Here is a 12,729-nt window from a genome sequence, read left to right as displayed (position 1 = left end):
CACCCCAATATGCTCTAGCCAGGTACTCACATGGCCCTAACCATCAGAATATCTGAGCCAGCAGTGTGCAGGGGTGGTTGCTATGTACCCTGTGCTCTCAGACCTGCTATTTCCATATACAGCCGGGGGGAGAGGGGTCCTCCCAAGGGAAGATTCATAATAATCAGTTTCATTCACTTTCCATCTACTTATTTCACCTGCTTCTCCCTCCTGCCCTGCCAACTTCAGCCCTCCCATACCCCAGCCCCCATTCCTTTACCCTTCACCAAGGGAGGTTGCACCCATCCAGGTAATACCACAGTAGCATTGCACCTCTTCAAGCAAGCATCCACAGAACCAGCTTTCTGCCCATTAACTGTGGCAGGATGAACAGTGCCCATCTCCCCTCATTTCAGCACAGCAGGGAGGAAAGTTTCCAACGCTAATGCCTTGGGTCTCGGCTGGAAACAATTCTCCAGAAGGAAATTAAATTTCAGCAGCTACTTCTTAAGAACTGATCTAACAGGGTGAAAAATCTGATTACAGGACCCAAGGGATTGGCAGCATGGAGATAGTAGCAGCCAGTGCCCATTTTACTCACTGCCCACAATGGGCCAGACAAACTGCAACCTACCTCAGCTACCACGCAAAGACATGACCACAGAGACTGCAGGGGTGGGAAGGTGATGATCCAGCTTGATCTGAGCAGGATGGAAAAGAGAGCACTGATTGACAGGACATGCAGGTCTGATTCATGGGCAGCACCCAAACCATCTCCAACCTAGAACTCTTCCGATTAAACTTGCTCCATTGCCATCAAGTGAAGTTTGGGATTCCCGATGGTTAAAGGCAGCATTGGGGCTTCAAAACCTTACTGCAGCTAGTAGCTGCAGCCCATGACCAACTGCAAGCTACTCTGAGCTTGAATCAACCACCAACTCCCACACATTAAAATGAGCTGCCATTTGGCCTATGACTGCAGCATGGACTGCATTTAACATGTATGTAATTATCCAGCCAGCTGGGAGAGCCAGGTGACCTAAGCCACAGAAAGGAACAGCCTGTGCAGTGCACTCAGGGCAAAAAGACCCTGTTTAAGACATTTAAGCTTCTCTTCCTCTTTGTGCAGGGGCTCGGGGGCCCATTTCTCAGCTCCCCAAACTCCACAGGCTTCCCCACATCTGTAGGAAAATACACCCAAAAGGTGCAAAAACAAAATTAAGAGGGGTGCCAGAACATCTGTAAAGAAAAAACTGTAAGTCAGCGCGTTGGAAGTGTGACCTTTAGTGGAGAAATAATGCCCCAAGTCACCTACCTGAGGGTCATTCCCACTAGGACTATGCCAGCCTGGACTCAGTTACATTGTAAGAGTGCCAACAACGTGCTAGGTATTTTCCTAACACAAGGAGGACACATTCCCTACCCTGAAGACACTACAATGAGAAAAGCAAAAACAGGAAGAGTATACCACACACAAGCAGAGCAACAGGCATACTGCATAAGCTATCCCCCCACTGCCCTCCTACGTAGAAATTACTCTTTGGGTAATTTCTTGCAGACTTCATATGAACTTAAGAACAGCCACACTGGGTCAGACCAATGGTCCATCGAGCTCAGTATCTGGTCTTCTGACAATGGCCAGCGCCAGGTGCTTCAGAGGGAACAGAACACAGCAACTTATCGACCGATCCATCCCGTTGTCCCATTCCAACCTTACAGCAATCGTGGCTCTAGAGGGTGTCCCATGCACAATGGATGGCACAGAAAACAGACACTGCTATGGAAGAGGTGGACAGATGAGTCAACAAGGCTAGCACTGCTGTGGAGGGATAAGGATGATAAACATGGTCCACTAAGGAGAGTCAGAAACATGAAGGGCCTTGAAGGCAAGAACAAGAAACTTGAGCTTGATGCGGTGGAAAGGGGACCAGTGGAGGGATTCACTGCTGGGGAGCAAACAGGGTAATATGGTCAGGCAGGTGAGTTTGTGTGAACCAAAGAGAGTCAAGGCAGCCAGAGAGGAGGCTGCAGTAGAAATGATCTTGAAGGGGAAGAGGTGGTGGCCGGGCAGGGGATTGGTGAGCTGACCCAGCGCTGAAGGCTGAATGAGGAGTCCAGAGGTCAAATGGGTCATCAGAAAAGGAATTATCGAAGAGGAGAGTGGGATTTTGCGAAGAGGAAGGGAGGGGTCAAGTCAGAGGAAGGTGACTGGATGGGGACCTGCAGGTGACAGCTACATGTAGAGAAGAGGACAACTACCATTCCAATGAAGCAGGAAGGCTTAGAAACAGCCACAGGAGGGATTGCCATCCCACCATCATCCTCACAGTCTCAAAGAGGGAGGCGACAACTTTGAGGAACTGTCCCAAACTGAGGCATCAAGAGGAGGTGGATTTGGAACAAATTGATAAATTAAACAGCAATAAGTCACCAGGGCCAGATGAGATTCACCCAAGTGCTGAAGGAATTCAAATATGAAATTGCAAAATTACTAACTGTAGTATGGAATCTATCACTTAAATCAGCTTCTGTACCAGATGACTACAGGATAGCTAATGTAAAGCCAATTTTAGAAAGGCTCCAGTGGTGATCTTGGCAATTACAGGCGGGTAAGCCTGACTTCAGTACCAGTCAAACTGGTTGAAACTATAGAAAAGAACAGAATTATCAGACACAGATGAACATGATTTGTCAGGGGAAGAGTCAACATGTCTTTTGTAAAGGAAAATCATGTCTCACCCAATCTATCAGAATTCTTTGAGGGGGTCAACACACACACACAAAGGTGATCCAGTGGATATACCACACTTGGACTTTCAAAAAGCCTTTGACAGGATCCCTCAACAAAGGCTCTTAAGCAAAGTAAGCGCTCATGGAATAAGAGGGAAGGTCTTCCCATGGATCAGTAGCTGGTTAAAATATAGGAAACAAAGGGCATGAATAAATGGTCAGTTTTCAAAATAGAGAGAGGTAAACAGTGGGGTTCCCGAAAGATCTATACTGGGACCAGTGTTGTTCAACATATTCATAAATATTCTGGAAAAAGGGGTAAACAGTGAGGTGGCAAAATTTGCAGATGATACAAAACTACTCAAGATAGTTAGGTCCAAAGCAATCTCACAGAACTGGATGACTGGGCAGCAAACTGGCAGATGAAATTCAGTGCTGATAAATGCGAAGTAATGCATATTGGAAAACATAATTGGAAGTATTTCTTCACACAATGCAGTCTCAACCTGTGGAACTATTTGCCACAGAATGTTGTGAAGGCCCAAACTATAACTGGGTTCACAAAAAGAACTAGATAAATTCATAAAGGAAAGGTCAAGTAACCAAGATAGTCAGGGATACAACCCCATGCTCTGAGTGTCCCTAAGCCTCTGTCTGTCAGAAGCTGGGACTGGACAACGGGATGGATCACTCGATAATTGCCCAGTTCTGTTCATTCCCTCTGAAGCACCTGGGATTGACCACTGTCAGAAGACAGGACACTGGGCTAGATGGACCATTGGTCTGACCCAGTATGGCTGTTATGTTCTTAAGGAGAGGCTACCCAGGAAATGGTGCCGTACACACCCTGCTCCCAGTTGATGAGCAAGGTGCAAGGTAACGGGTGGGTGAACAAAATACACAGCATCACCCCCTCTTCCATCCAATCCCCATCAAATCACCTCAGGATGGACGCATTTAACTCCCCACCCTTGTCCCCATTTGTCTCCCACAAGGGTCTGGCTCTCACCCTTCCCAGTAGTTCACCCCATAGGAGTGACCAGACAGCACATGTGAAAAATCGGGATGGGGTGGGGGGTAATGGGAGCCTATTTAAGAAAAAGACCCAAAAATCGGGACTGTCCCTATAAAATTGGGACATCTAGTCACCCTATCATCCCCCACACAGGCAGCAGCATGCAGAGCTGCTGGATTCAGGACTCCCTGGGTCTATTCCCAGTTCCACCCACTTGCTGCCTAACCTTAAGCTGGTCCACAGCACCTCAGAGGGCAGCGTCAAGAGGTTTGTGTGTAAAGTACCTTGAGCATACCTGGTGGAAGATACTATAAGGGGTATGAAATACAGGCTCATCACCAAAGGGAAGCTTCTAACCGGCCCAGGGAACAGTCCTTCCCCAATTGCCACCAGGTACTCTTACATCTAGGCTGCATTTGCCAGATGCGAATTCCTTCGCTGTAAGAAAGTTTGACACTGCAACAGATTTACACTGTAGCATGAACAGGGAAGTGATTCATTGATTTTTAGAATGAGAAAGGGAGCAAAACTTAACTGGCTTTGCTTCAAACCAGTGCCATTCTCCGGCAGCCATCACACAGCCTGCAACGACTTCACTTTACTATTTCCAGTGCACTTCCAGGAGGACAAGGGAGGTCAGTTTTACCATTTTACAAGTTATCAATGCATTCCAGGGTGCACAGCTGCTGTGAAAGTCATTCAGGTGGCTTGAACCCCTGGGTCTCGCCCCTCAACTCCTAGATCACACAGTTATACCCTCACATCAGGGAATGTGGATTACTTGAAGAGAAGAGATAAACATTTCAATAAAATAGGTGCATAAGCTGCCAAAAGTGCTCCCTAGATCTCTATCCCTCAAAGTGAAGTTCCCAGCTCAAACATGAATTCCCCGAAGCAAAGGTTCTGAACAATAGGAATCAGCCAGAGAGAAAAGTCTAAGGCTGCAAGAGATGCTGGTGAAATCTCTCTTGGATACTTATCTTACCCCCCCATCATCTAAGTTCTGCAATCTTTGATGCAGTTATCCTCCACCCTCCTGTGAAGCAGAGCAATACTAGTATCCCCACTGGACATCTATGGAACAGAGAGAGTAAGTGAATTGCTCTGGGGCATAGAGGAGGTCTGTGGCAAAGCAGATACTGAACTCAGGTCTCCCACAGCCCAAACTAGCACTCTAACCACTGGACCATAGCCATCTAAAAAAAATTATATATAAACACACACAAGTTTTTACTACCCTAAATGCTGTTTAGCAAGCATTAGAAAATGCTTTGCATAATTGCAATTTGAAGAAAACTTCCAACTCAGCTGAGAAACAGCAGTTTAGCAAACTAAATCTAACTGAAAATTAAGCCAAATTCCCATAAAACTCCATCTGTAGCTCATGCTCATGCCCTGCTATTCTGCAACATTGTCTGTTTTAAGAAAGCATATGCCAGTCTCACTTGCTCTCCAAAGGAAGTGGCAGAAGAAACAAGCTTTGTACTTCTGACAACTACATTCACTTGTTCACGAAGCTCAGACATTTCAAATTTAACCTTCAGTAATGCACAGAGTTTCTCACAAGTGTTCAGCACATACCAGTTAATGCCCCCAAAATCAGAGTCATGCCCGGATATAAACAGAAAGGTCAAAGAACTTTGTTTATAGGATTTGTTGCACTGGCTCAGGAGCCCAGACCTAAGTTTTCATATCTGGAAGCCTAAAGTTAGGGAACTTTAAACCTGCACCGAGGGACCTAAATAAAAATTACCTGATTTCCAACAAGCAGGATGCCTACAGTTCCCATTAACTTCAATGAGACACATAGGTGTTCGGTACTCCTAAAAAAATCAAGGTATTTTTAACTGAAGGCCAAACCCTGAATTACGAGCCTAACTTTAGACATGATTAGACGTGAACGAGCCTCAAATAGCGACCTAAGTCTGCTACTCCACAAAACAACAAAAACCTGAGTGCACCCAACTGTACCATTCTGCAGATGGAAGAGTTCCTTCCTGACCCCTCCATTTAATCAATTTGTACCCTGAAGCAGGACACTTGATTTCCCCTTTAATCACAGCCTGCAAAGCTACAATTGTTAGGCCATAAAATTATCCAGTCACTGCACTCCTCTCGATAACCTCCTGAGGCGATGGATGCCACAAGGATGACTATTCTCTATAAAGTAGCATTTATTTCTATTGGGTCTAAATTCACTGCCCTTCAATTTCCATCAAGTGACCTCCTGCAAAAAGTGCTGCTGGCCCCAGAGTGAAATTTAGAGTTTTAGTCTCATGTGCCCTGAGAGCAAAACTGCTGCAGAGGCTCCTTTAACCTGCTCAAGCACCTTATCTTGGGGGAAGGGAACAGAAGATAACAGGAAAGGGACAAAACATCCAAAGAGGAAGAAATGCTGGAAGGAAATAAAAGCACATGCTTCAATTTGGGGTGGAGACTAGATGAGTTTCCTCTGCCTGCTAATCTAGCAGGGATAGTAAGTAACAGCATCAGTAGCCCCCCTCCCTGCCTTCGAAATTTGGAATCCCTATTCTGTGGGACATTCAATACAGCTAAAGGACTGTTCTAAATACATACTCACTCCTAATCCACATCTGGTTTAGGAACGGTGCACCTTTTACTCTGTTTGCACAGCACTCCCTCCTGACTGACCTCTTACCATCAATCACCTATCCGTTTGCCAACTGTATTTCATAGACTTTGTATATTACAGTAGAACTAGAGACCTCAGTGCACTGGGTACTGTATATACCCTTTTAACATTAGGGATGTGCTTGTTTTCCACACAGACTACTCAGCTGATTTGTGTGAAAACTTATCTTGGGGCAGAGACTAAGCCTGAAAAATCTCAGCCCAAGAGAGTAGAGAAGGGTCTAACCACAGACCTAGGGCCAACCCTAAATCTGACACCATTCAGTCTGGCAGAGGAACCAGGAAGTCTGATGCTCACATTCCCTAGGATCTCTAGCAGCAGCCTAGCAACTCAAAGCTGGTTAAAACTCTAGTTACATTTTTAAACCTACTATGTACGTCCCCTCTGGGGAGCTTATGAAAGAGATAAACAAGGAATAAACCTTTCCAGTTTCAGCCCTACGGGGCACACTGAAAGCTCTGAAAAGTCAGTGGGTTAAGCCCTCTGGTGGGTAAAAAGCCCACATGAGCTGTGGTGATCAAGATGAGGGTCCCTTCTTGGAGGAAGGCTGAGGGGGGCAACAACTTCTGAACCACTCTGCAAGCAGAGATATGAACACCCCCCCCCCCAGCTCCCCAGAGCACCCCTGTGCTGCGGCCTTCCCTAGAAGACCGGTCCCTTCAGAGCGCAGCACGGCATGGGTCAGGGCCAATGCCCAGATCCCGCTAAGATTCTGTGCTGCACAACCGTTGAAACTGTGCTAGCAATACTTGCATCACATGCACAGATCCAGCACTGCTTCCCAGGCCAGCGTGAACTGGCTTCTTTCTTCTGAAGATGTTTAAAGTGGTGAGAAGGACAAACTAGGAGAGAGTGAGGCATGACCACTGTAAGAACTCCCTGCCTCCATAGGTTTGGGCATGGCCCCCTGACTGGCTAGTAACAGTCTGACTTTAGGACAGGTGCTAGCACCTGTTAACAGGGCCTGTATGGAAACAGCCCACCGGCCCCAGCTCCCCACACACACCCCAGCCCAACCAGAAAAACAAGTCTCAGTTTCCACCAACCCCTTCATTCTCCCCCCACCCAAATAACTGGGCTGTGTGTCTTGTGCTCTCTCCTCTCCCACAGACCAGGTTCCCATCTGAAAAACCTAGCCTCCCCACGGGCTCCCATCAGTCCAGACAATAGCAAAGGATTAGACTTTGTGGTAGCTTCCAGAGTGGGGCTTGCTGCAAACACCACTGGCTGGGGCCAATACAGATGGAAGTGGAGGGCAATACACCAACCCCAAGCCCAATCTCTCCCACCAGCACACAGATCAATACCAAAACAGAACACACACTGCACTCCCACCTCCTTAACTCTCTTAGCCCCCCAGACAAACAATGCAGACACCCCCACACCAGGCTGCATGTGTCCATGTCCCTCCCCCACCATTCTGCACCCAGTTCGTGGCTCACCCCAAGCAGGCTCCTGCCAGACTCACCTAGGAGCGAGTTTTTTATACAGCTACTGAAAACTTTGCTGCCCTGGAACCACTTGTGCGAAGCCAATGGAAAACCTTCCCTGGACATAAGGGCCTGCCAATCCATCAGGGTAAAGTACATACCCACCAATCCTCAGGTTCAGGCCCCTCCCCGCAGGTACAGGGCATGCCCTCTCCACCCCCAGGAGGAACACATGCCCATCCACAGGACAAGAGCAATCCCTGAGCAGCTTCCAGGTCTCCAGCCTTGTGGGAGGGCAGAGAACATGCCCCAGCCCCCAGAAGACTGGAGGACATGTCCAGCCCCACCGTAGGAAGGCCTCCTGGCCCGCAGGAAAGCCACCGCCATGGACAAGTCTCAGGCCCAACTAGACACAAGGCAGGACGTTACCAGCCCCCTACCTGGCACCCCTCTGCCCTGCGACCTCGGCCCAGGATGAGCTGCCGGGGTCTGGCCCGGGACCAGACGCACCGGGAGCCTGCCCCCGAGAGCACATGGCTCACGCAGGGACAGTCGGCAGCGGCCAGGCCCGGCAGTGGCCGAGCAGCCTCCAGCCGCCTCGCCCGTGAGGAGCGGCGGGGTCACGGCTGCAGCGCGGGGAAGCAGGCGGCGGCCCGAGCAAGGGCGGCCCGGCAGGACAGGGCACAGGCCCGGGGGGGGTGGTCCCACGGCGGGGCACAGGCCCGGAGGGGGGGGGCAGATGGGGGGCAGGGGCAACACCGGCGGGGGGCAGATGGGGGGGCCTGTCACGGCGGGGGGCAGATGGGGGGGCCTGTCACGGCGGGGGGCAGATGGGGGGGCAGGGGCAACACCGGCGGGGGGGCGGTCTGTCACGGCGGGGCACAGGCCTGGGGGGGCAGACGGGGGGGGTTTGTCACGGCGGGGCACAGGCCCGGGGGGGGGGAGCAGACGGGGGGGCAGGGGGCGAGGAGCCGGGGCAGCACTGGCGAGGGGGCAGACGGGGGGGGTCTGTCACGGTGGGGCACAGGCCCGGGGGGAGCAGAGGCAACACCGGCGGGGGGCGGGGTGGCAGACGGGGGGGTCCTGTCACGGCGGGGCACAGCCCCGAGGGCAGACCGGGGGGGCCGGGTCAGCACCAGCGGGGCACAGAACCGGGGGCGCAGCCGGGGGGGTCCCACGGCGGTTCCGGGGCAGGACCGGCGGGGGGCGGCGCGGGGGGGCAGACCGGGGGGGGCCGGGGGGCCGGGGCAGCACCGGCGGGGCAGTCGGGGGGGTTCCACGGCGGGGCCGGAGGGCTGCAGAGGCCCCGGGACAGAGACCCCAGACCCGGCCCCGGGGAACGCGGGAGGTCCCGGCTCTCACCATCTTGACGATGCCGCGCTGCAGCGCGAGGGGCGCGGCGGGGCCGCTCTGGCCGGGGGCGGCGGAGGCCATGGCGGGCCGGGCCGGGCGGGTCGGGCGCGCTGAGGTGAGGGGAGCGCGGAGCGGACGCAGCCGACTCAGCCGGCGGTAACGTGTGGGGGGGGAGGGGCGCTAGCGCCGCCGGTATTTATCCCTTCCGCCACCCGGCGCAGGCGCGCTGAGCGCCGGAGTCCCTCGGCCGACCAATCAACAACCTGTCCGCCGGGCCACGCCCCTTTCTGCCAGGCCAATCAGCGCGCGGGGCCTCAACATGGGCCCGATAGACCGCATTCATAATGACGTCACCGGGGCGAGGGCGGGGCTTCCGGGGCACGCGGGGCAGGGACACGTCGGCAAAGGCTCAGCTGCCCTGGCCCCACGTGTGACTGTGCCCCGCCCCTCAGCCCGGCCGGAGCGCTGCCGGCGGGGGAGCGCCGGCCCCCTGATTTCCCCGCCCCTGGACGGGGGGACCCCAGAGTGACCTCTCCGCACCTGCCCCCACCGCTCAGCCCCCGGGATGGGGGGGGACCCCAGAGTGACCCCGACCCACACATGGCCCCCACCCCACCGCTCAGCCTCCGGGATGGGGGGGACCCCAGAGTGACCCCCCCGCACCTGCCCCCACCGCTCAGCCCCTGGGATGGGGGGACCCCAGAGTGACCCCCACCCACACCTGGCCCCCACCCCACCACTCAGTCCTGCGACAGGGGGACCCCAGAGTGACCCCCCCAGCTCACCGCTTAGCCCCAGGACGGGGGACCCCAGAGTGACCCCCCCGCACCTGCCCCCACCCCACCGCTCAGTCCTGTGACAGGGGGACCCCGGAGTGACCCCCCCAGCTCACCGCTTAGCCCTGGGATGGGGGGACCCCGGAGTGATCCCCACCCAGCACGTGCCCCCCAGCCCACCACGCGGCTCAGCTCCCGATACAGGGGATCCCTGGTTTCACCCCACCCCCTGAGCACTTGACTCTCAGCCCACCCTTCAGCTCAGCCCCTGGGATGGGGGGAACCCCAGAGTGGCACCCCACCCCATGGTTCAGCCCCCAGGACAGGGGGACTCCAGTGTGATCCCCCACCACCTGCCTCCCAGCCCATCCCACAGCTCAGCCCCGGAGACGGGAACCACAGTGTCACCCCACCACCACCTGACTCCCCAACCTACCGCACCACTCAGCCCTCAGGATAGGGGTGATCCCACCAGCAGCTGCCCCTCAGCCCACCCCATGGCTCAACCCCCAGAAATGGGACCCCTGGAGTGACCCTCCTCCACAGCACCTATCCCCCCTGCAGACGAAAAGACCTGCCCAACCCCAGCCCCCAAAATGACCCCCCCAACACCTGCCCTTCAGCTCACTGCATGCCTCAGCCCCCAGGATGGGGGGACCCTGGAGTGAGCCCCTACCACCACCTCCCCCCAGCCCACTACATGGTTCAGCCCCTGGGTGACCCCACCCTACCACCTGCCCCTCAGCCAACCCCACATCTTAGCACCCAGGACAGGGGATCCAGAGCAACCCCCTTCCATAGCACCTAGCCTCCCTGCAGGGGAAAGGACCTGCCCAACCCCTCTTCCACCACAGTTCATCATCTGGACAGGAAGGCCCCACAGTAAACCCCCTTCCTTTAGGGAAAAGGATCTGTCTGCCCAAATCTCCCACCGCCCAGCCCATGACTCAGCACCCAGGGACAATTAGGGACCCCAGAGTAACACCTCCAACACCAAGCCCCCAGGAGGGGCAATGACCTGCCCGAATCCACTGACCTCCAATGCACCCCACCATTCAGCACTTGGGGACAAGGGGAAACCCCAGCATAACTGCCCCACACCAATAAGCCCCCATCCCTCACAAAGGGAAATCACTTAATTATCTAGCACCCCCATCTCCTGTTGACCCCACTCAGCACCTGGTGAGAAGTGAGGGCCACAGAGTAACTCCCCATCCTCCCCTACCTCGCCCTACTCACTCCCTAAGAAGGGAAAGAACCTTCCCCCTCTGCCCCCATATTCCACCTACATCACAACACAGCACATGCTACGGGAAAGTGGGATTCCTCACAGCCCCAGGAGGGGAAAAGGACTAGCAATCCCCACCTCCAACCTGCCCCAGGTGAGATCCCTAGTTTCTCCCCCCAAGAAGCCCCCAGGCCCCTGCAAAGGATCACCCTCTTCACAGCTCAGCAGAGGCAGGGATCCCAGATCAATTTCCCTTCCCCACCTTCTGGATCCCACTTGCCAGGAGGGCACAGAACCGTACCTGAGGCCAAGCAGTGACAACGGAGATGGGAGAAACTAGAGTGCCCTCAGTACGCATCACAGAGCCATAGGTGCCGACTCCGTGGGTGCTCCGGGGCTGGAGCACCATGGGGAAAAATTGGTGGGTGCTCTGCACCCACCGGCAGCTCCCCGCCCCACCCAGCTCACCTCCACCTCCACTCCGCCTCCTCCCCTGAGTGCGCCGTGTGCCCACTTTTCCTCCTAGCTCCCAGCGTTTGCGCTGCGAAACAGGTGTTTCGCGCAGCTGGGCGGCGGGAACGCCGCGTGCTCGGGGAAGAGGTCAGGGCGGGGATTTGGGGAAGGGGTCCAATAGGGGCAGGGAGGGGACAGAATTGCGGCTGGGACTTTGGGGAAGGGGTTGGAATGGGGGCGGGGCACGGGTGGGGGGGCGCGAGCACTCACTGGCGCCAGGGAAAGTTGGCGCCAATGCCCTGAGCAGCTGTCTCTCATCCAGCCAAAACCAATCTCCCTTACCCCTGTCTAACACTCCCCATACAAGACATTGTTGCTCATCTTAGGTGGGGACTGCAGAAGGAGAGGAGCTTAAACAGCAACAACCCCCACCCAGTGCCCCAGCCCCTAACAGGTTTCAGTTCCCATTCCGTTCCCACCTAGTTTCTTCCGAGGGAATGAACAGAACAGGGCACTTCAACATATTCATAAATTATCTGGAAAAGGCGTGAACAGTGAGGTGGCGAAATTTGCAGATGATACAAAATTACTCAAGATAGTTAAGTCCAAAGCTGACTGCGAAGAGCTATAAAGGGATCTCACAAAACTGGGTGACCGGGCAACAAAATGGCAGATGAAATTCAATGTTGATAAGTGCAAAGTAATGCTGGGGATATAGAACAGCTTCCATATGCAGAGGGATTAAAAACAGTGGGACTGTGAAGTTTAGAAAAGAGATGACTAAGTGGGGTAGGATAGAGGTCTATACAATCATGACTGGTGTGGAGACAGTGAATAGGGAAGTGTTATTTACCCCTCACATAACACATGACCCAGGGGTCACCCAATAAAATTAACAAGCAGCAGGGTTAATACAAAGAAAAGGAAATACTTCACACAACACACAGTCAAACTGTGGAACTTATTATCAGGGGATCTTGTGAAGGCCAAAACTGTACTGGGTTCAAAAAAGAACTAGCTAAGTTCATGGAGGATAGGTCCATCAATGGCTATTAGCCAAGCTGGTCAGGGATGCAACCCTGTGCTCTGGGCATCCCTAAGCCTCTGACTGC

The 12,729-nt window shown here is 53.8% G+C and overlaps 1 protein-coding gene across 1 annotated transcript in view; it reads right to left on the bottom strand.

Annotated features, from left to right (window-relative positions):
- The window catches only part of SND1 (staphylococcal nuclease and tudor domain containing 1), a 501,059-nt gene extending 491,744 nt beyond the window's left edge, over positions 1–9,315 (bottom strand). Inside the window, exon 1 of the mRNA XM_077837914.1 lies at positions 9,170–9,315. Within this exon, the coding sequence (XP_077694040.1) occupies positions 9,170–9,241 (72 nt within the window). The 5' untranslated portion in view covers positions 9,242–9,315. The remainder of the gene's footprint in view (positions 1–9,169) is intronic.
- Between the last annotated feature and the right edge of the window lie 3,414 nt (positions 9,316–12,729).

This window comes from Eretmochelys imbricata, chromosome 1 (assembly GCF_965152235.1).
Source record: "Eretmochelys imbricata isolate rEreImb1 chromosome 1, rEreImb1.hap1, whole genome shotgun sequence".
In the NCBI taxonomy this organism is placed as follows: domain Eukaryota; kingdom Metazoa; phylum Chordata; order Testudines; family Cheloniidae; genus Eretmochelys; species Eretmochelys imbricata.
Note: the sequence above shows the minus strand (reverse complement) of the source record. Positions and strands in the feature narration are given on the sequence as shown.